General features: G+C 37.3%; 1 protein-coding gene across 3 annotated transcripts in view; it reads right to left on the reverse strand.

The window, feature by feature from the left end:
- Positions 1-12,256, reverse strand: part of LOC148939498 (solute carrier family 41 member 1-like) — a 91,893-nt gene that overhangs the window by 57,064 nt on the left and 22,573 nt on the right. Inside the window, exons 1-2 of one of the 3 annotated variants that reach the window (XM_089106696.1) lie at positions 5,237-5,439; positions 3,441-3,786 (exon numbers count right to left, since the gene is read on the reverse strand). In XM_089106696.1, the coding sequence (XP_088962822.1) occupies positions 3,441-3,786; positions 5,237-5,328 (438 nt within the window). In that variant the 5' untranslated portion in view covers positions 5,329-5,439. Of the gene's footprint in view, positions 1-3,440; positions 3,787-5,236; positions 5,448-12,256 lie in introns of those variants that run through there. The other 2 variants (XM_089106697.1, XM_089106698.1) reach the window with 2 other exon arrangements.

Raw genomic sequence — 12,256 nt, forward strand, 5'->3', positions numbered from 1 at the left:
TCAAACATTTCTACGACTAATCCAATAGATTACTATAGGTTAGCCGTTTTTATTCCTTATTTGGACTCGTTAATTGTGTCACTTGAATCGAGATTCAATGACCACAAGAAAACCCCGTTCAAAGGAAATCTTATTCATCCCAACATTTAAAAAAACATGGAGAAGAATACATTTGTTAATGCTATGAAAGATCTGTCTAAGTTCTATGACAATGAAAATTTAGAAGTGGAAGCAAGAACCTGGTACGATGTGTGGAAAAACAAAGACTGTGGTGAGGAAGTGAACCTCATAGATCTCTTTCTCTGAAACTACATTTTTCCCTTCAATTATGAGAGCCCTTGTTAACTATCTAACCATCCCACCAACAACATGTACTGTGGAGAGATTCTTTAGCACCCTGAGGCGAATTAAAACATGGCGGAGGAGCACTATGAGTAAAGAACGCATATCATGTTTGAGCTTATTAAGCATTCACAGATGTAGAGTAGAAGAGCTCAATTTGAAAGAGCTGGCTATAGACAAATTTTCCAAACAGAAGCGAAATCTACAATTTGCTTTTTCTGAAAAGTTATAATTTTGTGATTTAAAGATCATATGTTAGTTTGGATTTGGATAAATCCAAATCTTAAATTGTTTTTTTTTTATTTTTTGAATTTTTAATGATTAAAAATTTGTGATTATATTGCAAACTCCAGTTTCACTCATTTCACTTTCATGTGGTTCACAACAGAGAATTTTGCTAAGAGGGCAAATGTGATTTTTAGCAGAACCCACCAATGTTGGCAAAATTTTCTGCCACCATTGTCTTTTTTGTTTCTGTTTTTGTTGATTTTGAAAGCAAGGTCAATATCAAAATTACATTTTACATTTCAAAAGGGAAAATTGTGTGTGTGTGCAATAAGTTGCCCTCTAATGGAATTGGAAGAATATACGGATATTCAAGGATATAAAGTATTTTTCAGTATTTTGCCCTCCCCCCTAAAATTCAGCCTATGGGCGCCCTTTTCAGTAGGGTTCTCTCATACGTTGAATCTGATTATGTGATTTTCATTAAGGGTCTATGACTTTTAGGGGATCTTTCCCCCTATATTCGAAAATAAGGTAAATTTTCTCAGGCACGTGGATTTTGATGGGTAAGACTAAACTTGATGGAAGTTATATATTTGAAATCAGCATAAAAATATGATTCTTTTGATGTATCTATTGGTATCAAAATTCCGCTCGTTAGAGTTTCGGTTACTATTGATCCGGATCGCTCCTCACTTACAGTTCGCTACCACGAAATGTTTGATCAGGAATTAAGCAGAGTTGTGTTCTATCCCCCTTAATATGGATCATTTTGATGGTCCATGGGCGTGGTCGCAATGGGCGACCACGGAATCAAATGGGGAGGAAAAACTCTCCTGGACTTAGATGATGCTGAGATTTAAGCATCCTAGATAAAAGTGTGAGTAAAATGAATGCACTTTTAGAGGTTTTGCAATTTCATGGTGCTAGAATAGATTTGAAAATAAGTCACTAAGTCGCTAAGGCTAGGAATAAGTGAAGATGAAAAGGTGACGTAGGGTAACGAAAAGATTGATCAGGTTGACAGCTTCACTTACCTTGATAGTATTATTAGTAAAGACAGTGGGAGCAGTGAAGATGTTTAAAGTAGAATAGCCAAGGCTCAGGGTGTTTCTTCACAGTTGATAAAAGCTAGGAAGAATAGGAAGACAAGTCTGCAAACCAAGATTAGAATGTTGAAAGCTACAGTGATGACAATGGCCAAATATGGCTGTGAAGGTTGGGCGCTCCAAAAAGCGGATGAAGATTTGCTGGATGTTTTCCAGAGAAATTGATTACGTGTTGTTCTGGGTACCCAGCTGACTGACCGTACTTCAAACAGTAGGCTGTACGAAAAGTGTGGTTCAATCCCGCTTTCTGGTGCTATAATGAGAGAGGGGTTGAGATGGCTAGGTCACGTTCTGCAGATGAAAGATGACACATAGCCAAAGATTGTCCTTTTCGGCCAACCGTCTAGGGCTAAACGGAAATCAGGTTGTCCGCGGTTGGGGTGGGAAGATGTCACAAAGAAAGGTTTAAGGGAAATGAGAACTTCCTGGGAAGTTGTAAAGAGGGAGGCTTTGAATAGTTTGGAATGGAGGAGGGGCGTGCGTAGCTGTGTAGGCCTCAGGTGGCTTGGTGCTGCGGTGAGTTGTAAGTAGTAGTAGCGTATGAAGCTAAGAGAGGAAAGGAAATAATAAATGATAAATAAAACCAAAAAAGGGTGAGAAAACGAGGATTTTGTTAGCCATTGGTAAAATATGAAGAGGAAAAACCAGCAAAAATTTCGACAAGGACCTCCGCCAAGTCGTTCTCAGTGCTTAAAAAAAAAAAAAAAAAAAAAAAAAAATCGATAAAAAAAAAAAAAAAAAAAAAAAAAGTCGAACCTTTTAGAGTTCGATGCAAAAGATCTAGGATACCACTGAATTAAACATCAACGGCAAAATCAATGAAAAAAAGGATTTTACCGAAGTGATTGTGCAAGGATGTTTTGCCTACCAATACCTTTTGCTTTTCTGCCATTTTGGTTTTCATTAGATATGTTAATAGGTTCTCTTAAATTGGATTGGGTGCAAATATCAAAAGAGTCTTTTAGTATTAAATTGTTATAAATTGGGCTTAATGATATGTCTCCGGTGTCCCTATTTATAGCCAAATTCCTGTTTATATATTTTTAGTAGTAGCAGTAGATTGGAATTAAAGGTCAGAGTTTATTTGGAAACAACCGGAAATATTCTGAAAGTAGCCTCATTTTAAACTAAAAAGTAAAACTTATGTTTCACTTCATAAAGCATTTGGAGTGTAAGGATTTGTTGTAAAATTGATTTTAAAATTTGTATTTCCTTCTTGTTTTTAATCCTTTTATTAAAAAAATTATGAAAAGATCACACTTGCCTCTCCGTCAAATAACCAATAATCATATCTACTTGTAATTAAAATACAATACCCGTGAATAGTTTTTTGATTTTCTGAAGATATTACCCCCTGAACCGACAAAATTCAATAAAAGCTTTTAAAATCAGACATCCAAGGAAAAAATTTGAACTGAACAAAGTCGCCAAAACTCACAAGGAAGGCTAGGTCAAGAAATGTTATTCGGGTAACTTCTGGATTTACTTAAATTAATTTGCAATACTTTCAAAGCGGTAAATTCAACTACATAACCATTTAAATACTTCGAACTAAATCAGTTCGAAGTCGCGAAGTAAAGCTCAATTAAAAAACTACAGAAAACAAACAATTGCTGCAAAGTGCCTGTGTAAGTAAATTTTTACGAAAATACTTTTCTACTCTTCACTCTGTTATATCAGTATTAAAAATTTGTTCATCTGCAAACACAAAACAATGTAGTTGTTTTTTTTCGCTTCAAACACAAAACACACAAAATAACTTACCTGCACAATATCCAAAACTAATCCTGCTCCAACCATTCCCAATCCAGCGATCAGAAACGGAAAGAAAACTTGAACCGAAATAGTCCAAAATGTTTCCTTAATGACAGGTAAATCTTTAGGCTCCATTGACACTTCGGAGTCAGAAGGTCTTAAGATATCCATCTGAATGTGAGTCATCTTTTCAAAGTCTGCATCGGTCGGTGATTTGAGGAGTTGAACGAGATCACTCCCACTTGCTCCACCACCGACACGGATATCTGTGCCTTGTGGTACCATTTTCTTCCGAGGTCGAAGTTCTGAAGCAGTAAAGGAGTTCACATCTCCCCCTTTGCCCATTTTGTCCCAGCTGAAAAAGAATGAAGTCAATAATTTTATCAAGCCTTTGGTATTTTGTAAAATTAGCCATTATTTACTTCGACATCGTGAATCAATGCCTTAACTATGTATTCATTTTCGACAGGGACGAAGGGTTGATATATGAGGAGATATTTACAAAATGTCTCCTCAAGGAATAATAGAATCCAAAGACTATTCTCCTCAAACCTGTAAAACCCATTTTAAATGGTTGGCTTTTGGACGATGAAAAACTTTCAATATAGTTCCCATCGTCTGTTTTGATGCCACCTTGAAGTTTGGATCACGCGGAAATCAGAAAATACCAAGCATCAGAACATTAACTTAATTCAAGCAACTTCTGCAATAAATAAGTTTATGTTTTAAGATTTTCCGTAGCATAAAATTTTAGATTCCCTGAGATTAATAACGTTCCATAGTTTAATAGCCCTTTACATCGCAACGTAAAACTTTGCGTTACGTCTAGTGCTAAGGTTGTTATGTTTCGTGTTACAGTTTTTACGTCTATCTCCCTTTATACCGAAACGGCTCCTTTCACACTACAACGCTATTTTATTCTAAAATCAGTTTATCATCGTCACAGATAGCGCTCGCAATCCTCATCCGCGAAGAATTTAAAATGGAGCCCAATAAATGCAACTGCTTTCTAGCTTCCACAAAGGGAAGTTTTTTTCACCGAATATATCCTTTATTGACAAGCTAACGTAAGAAAGAAGGGAAAATTTAATCGACTTCTTCCTCCAAAGCACTCACGTTCTTTTCCGTCTTACGATCAGGTACCAGATAGCATAGGGAAAGCGATGCAATATGCGAGCAGGAAGAAAAATAGAACAATGCTCGACTTAAGCGTTATTAATCTTATTCACGTTATTGCCCTAAGCTGAGGGACCATTATTGATGTTAATTGCCAATTAAGACAAACTAGTACACCAGTTTAGAAGGAGCTTTAGGCTCCGTGAGATTACAGAGACATACAGAGATCATGAGACTATTTTGTGACATTATTGTGGCGGCTATTTTTCGAAATGGTTAAGTAACTACACGTCCATACATGTGCAACAAATTAAACGTGTGTGCCTGAAGTTTTATATAGGCTAATGGTTTCTTGAAGCTTAGATTACGTGAAAGTAAACTTTTTTTGGAATTTTTTAACTCAAAAGGAAAAAATCTTCATTTTTGCGTGCATTTTATTAAGAAAAACTGTTTAGATTCCAAAACCAAAGAATAAATCACCTGTTATTAATTTCTGAACTCTAAAAGCCCCGGCTTAAATTGCATTCGTTTGTGCATTTTCAACCCATCCCCAGGAAGGATCGTTTGACATCTCCCCCACTAACAGGGTGTATGTGCAGGGCGCTTTGGCTTTAAAAATCTATAAGGATCCTAAAACAATTATAGTCTATTATTATAAGATCAAAACAAAGCATAATTCTATGAATTACATCAAAATTTTTCCAAGAGTAATAAATGCCACATAAAAACTATTTTTCTCTTTAAAATGCTTGATAACAACCGTTCTTGAATCAAATGCCATAATTTAAATATTTCGACAATATAATATGCAATCAGTCCTGTATATTCCATAGATTTAATGGTAATCAGTGACAACCACTGTGTCACACAATTAAACTAATACACGGCTAATCATTATGAAAACTAATTCATTAGAACACTGCTAGTATGAACGAATATTTGAATACATTTTTTATGAATACTGAATAGGGTTCACGCACGTACTTACAGAGCCGTTTTTGGCAGACACATATTTTGCTAAAGGCTCTCAAAAAGTAGAATCCTATTTAGAATTTGATTGGAAACAACGTAATTGAACCTATTAACCCAAATTCATTAGCCTTAGCAAACTTTCTTGATTATTCAAACAGTTCCTGGCAACAAACTCCAAGAAAAGACTGGTCAGATGGGTTGCCAACTTACACAATTTTCGAGTGAAATGCGCTCTTTTTTACCTCAGAGGGGATGCAACTACTTTTTTACTTGCACTCTTTTTGAGCAATAATCGCTCTTTTTTGGCCTTAATTTGCATTCTTTTTAGACGTCAGCGGTTGACAAACCTGCTAGTCAGTGTCAATAGAAATAGAAACTGTACAGAACAGAATTTAAAACCAACATACATCAGAAATGTTTGCTAATTATGGTAGTTACGAATACATATAATTCATTGAGCATGAAGTTACTTATTAAAAGTAATCAGCATATGAAAATTTGGATGATTTAGGAAAAAAAGGAGAAAACACCCACCAAAAGAGGAAAATGTTGATGAAAATTAAAAAACCAACCTTGACATGCCCAAGAACACTAATACAGAGATTCCACATACGGAGATACGGAAAACAACAGAGCAAAAGTTTGAACAGGCCGAACTACGGCAAAATTATATCGAGCGAAATTATTCGATACACACTTGGTTGGATTCTAAACTACTACTACTACTGCGCCTAAAAACTTACTGCGGCACCAAGCCGCCTGAGGCCAACACAGCTGCGCAAGCTCTTACTCCATCTCAACCTATTCGAACCCTCTCTTACTATACCCTCCTAAGAAGTCCCAGATTCACTTAAATCCTTTCAGAACCACGCTTGACCACTGTCATCGCTTTAGCTTCAAATATTTAATCTTGGTTCGCAGACTTATCTTCTTATTCTTCAAAACTTCTTTCAACCGTGAAAACCCCCCCTGGGCCTTGGCTATTCTACTTTTAACATCTTCACTGCACCCAACGTCTTTACTAATAATAATACCAAGGTAAATGAAGCTGCCCACTTGATTGATTTTCCCGTTATCCGACATCATCTCTTCACATTCACTAAATCCTAGTCTTAGCAACTTATTCTTCTTGACATTAATTTTCGAACCTATTCTTGCGCCTTGAACTGTCGAAATCTAAAAAAAAATCATTCATTTTGCTAGTATTTTCACTTAGGACAATCAAATCATCAACGCACAGTCTAAATCTAGGAGATAATCTCCTTAGAAAAAAATCCATCAAAATGATCCATATAAATGAGGATAAAACAAAGCTTCGCATTAACTCCTGATTCAATACAAAATCAGCAACTAACCCCATTTCCTACCTTAACCGTAGCAATGTTGTTCTCGCAAATTACACTAATCACATTAATTTGTGTATCTGATAAACCATAAAAGAAAAGGACCTTCATTAAAGCTGCTTACATCGACTGAATCAAACATTTGCTGTATATATATATATATATATATATATATATATATATATATATATATATATATATATATATATATATATATATATATATATATATATATATATATATATATCAGAGGCAGCGCGGTAGCGCTGCCTAAGTAAAGAACGATGTGGGCATAATGTATTATTTATTTTTCTTTTTTCTCCTTCTTTTTCTTCTCCTAACCCGGGCACTTCGTATCGAAGGAGTTGTCGTAGGAACTTGGAAAAGGGCTCATTCGCATGGAAATTGGAGTGGCTAGTGCCCTTTTTAATAGACGCAAGTGATTGGAAGGCAACTAGCCCCCCATACCCATCATTCCCCCAAATATATCCAATCAAAATTTTGAGATAGCCATTTTGTTCAGCGTAGTTGATTTCCAGATAGAAAATATGTTTTTGAGGAGGACACACTCCCACAACCCTCAGAGCAAGGGTTTTAAGTTATGCCCTGAGGGCATATAAGGTTTTTATAGAAGTCGCTGTTATAGAAACTTCAAAACTGGCTCATTCGGTTGGAAATTCAAAGGGCTAGTGCCCTTTTTAATAGTCGAAAGTGATTGGAGGGCAACTGTCCCCCCCCCCCGCCCATCATTCCCTCAAACACATCCAATAAAAATTTTAAGATAGCCATTTTGTTCAGCGTAGTTGATTTCCAGATAGAAAATATGTTTTTGAGGAGGACACTCCCCCACAACCCTCAGGGCAAGGGTTTTAAGTTATTCCCTGGGGACATTTAAGGTTATTATAGAAGGAGTTGTCGGCGACACTTCAAAACACACTCATTCGATTGTAAATTCAAAGGGCTTGTGCCCTTTTTAATAGTCGAAAGTGATTGGAGGGCAATTAGCCCCCCACGCCCATCATTCTCCCAAACACATCCAATCAAAATTTGAGATAGCCATTTTGTTCAGTGTAGTTTAATTCCAGATAGAAAATATGTTTTTGAGGAGGACACTCCCCCAGAACCCTCAGGGCAAGGGTTTTAAGTTATGCCCTGGGGGCATATAAGGTTTTTTATAGAAGGCGTTGTCGCAGAATCTTCAAAAAAGGCTCATTCGATTGGAAATTCAAAGAGCTAGTGTCCTTTTTAATAGCCGAAAGTGATTGGAGGACAACTAGCCCCCCCCCCAAGCCAATCATTCCCTCAAACACATCCAATCAAAATTTTGTATTTTGTTCAGAGTAGGTTAGTTGATTTCCAGATAGAAAATATGTTTTTGAGGGGGACACTCCCCCATAACCCTCAGGGTAAGGGTTTTAAGTTATGCCCTCGGAGGCATATAAGGTTTCTATAGAAGGCGTTGTCGTAGAAACTTCAAAAGGGGCTCATTTGATTGGAAATTCAAAGGGCTAGTGCCCTTTTTAACAGTCGAAAGTGATTGGAGGGCGAAATGCCCCCCCCCCCCGCGCCTATCATTCCCCCGAACACATCGAATCAAAATTTTTAGTTAGCCATTTTGTTTAGCGTAGTAGATTTTCTTACAGAAAATATGTTTTTGAGGAGGACATTCCCCCACAACCCTCAAGGCAAGGGTTTTAATCTATGCCCTGGGGGCATATAAGGTTTTTATAGAAGGCGTTGCGATAGAAACTTCAAAAGGGGCTCATTTGATTAAAAATTCAAAGAGCCAGTTCCCTTTTTAATAGTCGAAAGTGATTGGAGGGCAAAATACCCCCCCCCCCCGCGCCAATCATTCTCCCAAACACATCCAATCAAAATTTTGAGATAGCCATTTTGTGCAGCGTAGTTAATTTTCAGATAAAGAATATGTTTTTGGGGAGGATACTCCCCCACAATCTTCAGGGCAAGGGTTTTAATTTATGCCCTGGGGTCATATAAAGTTTTTATAGAAGGCGTTGTCGTAGAAACTTCAAAAAAAGCTCATTCGATTGTAAATTCAAAGGGCTAGTGCCCTTTTTAATAGTCGAAAGTGATTGAAGGGCGACTAACCCCCCCTCCCCGCATCCATCATTCCACCAAACACATCCAATCAAAGTTTTGAGATAGCCATTTTGTTCAGCGTAGTTGATTTTCAGATAGAAAATATGTTTTTGAGGAGGACACTCCCCCACAACCCTCAGGGCAAGAGTTTTAAATTATGCCCTGGGGTCATATAAGGTTTTTATAGAAGGCGTTGTGGTAGAAACTTCAAAAGGGTCTAATTTGATTGGAAATCAAAGGGCCAGTGCCCTTTTTAATAGTCGAAAGTGATTGGAGGGCAAAATGCCCCCCCCCGGCCACCCTTCCCCCAAACACAGCCAATCAAAAATTTGAGATAGCCATTTTGTTCAGCATAGTTAATTTCCAGATAAGGAATATGTTTTTGGGGAGGATACTCCCCCACAGCCCTCAAGGCAAGGGTTTTAAGTTATGCCCTGGGGGCATATAAAGTTTTTATAGAAAGCGTTGTCGTAGTAACTTCAAAAAAAAGCTCATTCGATTGGAAATTCAAAGGGCTCGTGCACTTTTTAATAGTCGAAAGTGATTGAGAGCAACTAGTTCCTCCCCCCACGCCCATCATTCCCCCACACACATTCAATTAAAATTTTGAGATAGCCATTTTGTTCAGCGGAGTTGATTTCCAGATAGATAATGTGTTTTTTAGGAGGATATTCCCCCACAGTCCACAGGGCAAGGGTTTTAAGCTATGCCCTAGGGGCATATAAGGTTTTTATAGAAGGCGTTGTCATAGAAACTTCAAAACAGACTCATTCGATTGGAAATTCAAAGGGATAGTGCCCTTTCTAATATTCGAAAGTGATTGGAGGGCACCTAGGCCCCCCCCCCCCACGCCCATGATTCCCCCAAACATATCCAATCAAAAATTTTGAGATAGCCATTTTGTTCAGCGTAGGCTAGTTGATTTCCAGATAGAAAATATATTTTTGAGGAGGACACTCCCCCACAACCCTCCGGGCAAGGGTTTTAAGCTATGCCCTGGGGGCATATAAGGTTTTTATAGAAGGAGTTGTCGTAGAAACTTCAAAAGGCTCATTCGATTGGAAATTCAAAGGGATAGTGCCGTTTTTAATATTCGAAAGTGATTAGAGGGCAACTAGCCCCCCCCCACGCCGATCATTATCCCAAACAAATCCAATCAAAATTTGAGATAGCCATTTTGTTCAGCGTAGATGATTTCCAGATAGAAAATATGTTTTTGAGGAGGACACACCCCCAAAACCCTCAGGGCAAGGGTTTTAAGTTATGCACTGGGGGCATATAAGGTTTTTATAGAAGGCGTTGTCGTAGAAACTTCAAAACAGTGCCCTTTTTAATAGTCGAAAGTGATTGGAGGGCAACTAGCCCCCCCACCCACGCCCATCATTCCCCCAAACACATCCAATCAAAATTTTTTATTTTGTTCAGAGTAGGCTAGTTGATTTCCAGATAGAAAATATGTTTTTGAAGAGGAAACTCCCCCACAACCCTCAGGACAAGGGTTTTAAGTTATGCCCTGGGGAGCATAAAATGTTTTTATAGAAGGCGTTGTGGTAGAAACTTCAAAAGGGGCTAATTTGATTGGAAATTCAAAGGGCTGGTGCCCTTTTTAATAGTCGAAAGTGATTAGATGGCAAAATGCCACCCCCGCCCATCATTCCCCCAAACACATCCAATCAAAATTTTGAGATAGCCATTTTTTTCAGCGTAGTTAATTTCCAGATAAAGAATATATTTTTGAGGAGGATACTCCACCGCAGCCCTCAGGGCAAGGGGTTTAAGTTATGCCCTGGGGGCATATAAGCTTTATCTACAAGGCGTTGTCGTAGAGACTTCAAAAAAAGCTTATTCGATTGGAAATTCAAAGGGCTGGTGCCCTTTTTAATACTCAAAAGTGATTGGGGGGCAACTAGCACCTCCACTACGCCCATCATTCCCCAAACACTTCCAATAAAGATTTTGAGATAGACATCTTGTTCAGTGTAGTTCATTTCCAGACAGAAAATATGTTTTTGAGGAGGATACTCCCCCACAGCCCCCAGGGCAAGGGTTATAAGTTATGCCCTGGGGGCATATAAGGTTTTTATTGAAATCTTTGTCGTAGAAACTTGAAAAGGGGCTCATTCGATTTGAAATTCAAAGGGCTAGTACCCTTTTTAATAATCGAAAGTGATAAGTGATTTTTTTTTTTTTTTTTTTTAGACCAGGGCACTTCGTATCGAAGGAGTTGTCGTGGGAGCTACGAAAGGGGCTCATTAGATTGAATATAGAAAGGGCTGATGCCCTTTTTAATAGTCAAAAATGATTGGAGGGCAACTAATCCCCCTTCCACCCCCACCCACCCAATTGCCCATTATGTTTAAGATTTAAATTTTTCCTCAAGATCAAATAAAAATTCACTGTGTTAATGCTGATTCCCAATAAGGCTTCTAAGCAGCATACCAAGAACGAGTAAGGGTATTATGTTCAAACTTTTCGGGCTACTTCTGCTCTTAAAATTAAACCAAATCAAAATAGCGTAAGTGTATCCAAGCTATCAAAGAAAGTAAACAGATCTTTTGCGAATGGTACCTAGTTTTCCATTTAAGGTCAACTAGAGGAGGCATGAAACTAAATTAAACAGTACTATTTGTGACCAGATTTTTAAAAGGGTGTATGTTGTTAAAAATTGCTGAAAATTTTTCTCCGGCATACAAATAGCAGGCCAAACTATAAAATTAAAAAACGAAAAGATTTAAAGGGTTATTTTCTTTTTCCCGAAAAAGACTATGTCAATATAAAACGAACAGAAATTAATTTAAAAAAAAACTTTTTCCACAAAATAAGTTTTTCAAAGAAAAGTAAAGAGCCCCATTAAACATAAAATGACAAAACATAAAATCAAATAATCTACCAAGCGTGAAACTACCACAAATCCGCATCGATAAATAAATGAAACCCAAGACGAACAGAAATTACAATAAATAACCGAGTCAAAACGAGCAGAAATTAACATAAGTGGGGCGCAAAACCCCTTTGCCTTCCCAAGGCTAGAACAAAATTTGCACTTTACTGAAAAAATACAAATGAATGCGCATTGTCAGTTTAATATACACATACTGATATTTAGTAATCGAAATGTTAATATTATTTGATTTATTAAAGTTATAAAAGTAAAAAGATTTATATTTTTCTCAGTAAACTTTTCCCTAAAGAAATTTTTCGTGGAGATTGGGTGGCAATTTTCCACTGAGGGATGGAAGCAGATTTATCGAGATTATTGAAAAACGATCAGAAATTAAATATAAAAACGAGTTT

Source organism: Artemia sp. Qi Xiang Cuo, chromosome 21 (genome assembly GCF_049724085.1).
Source record: "Artemia sp. Qi Xiang Cuo chromosome 21, ASM4972408v1, whole genome shotgun sequence".
Taxonomy (NCBI): domain Eukaryota; kingdom Metazoa; phylum Arthropoda; class Branchiopoda; order Anostraca; family Artemiidae; genus Artemia; species Artemia sp. Qi Xiang Cuo.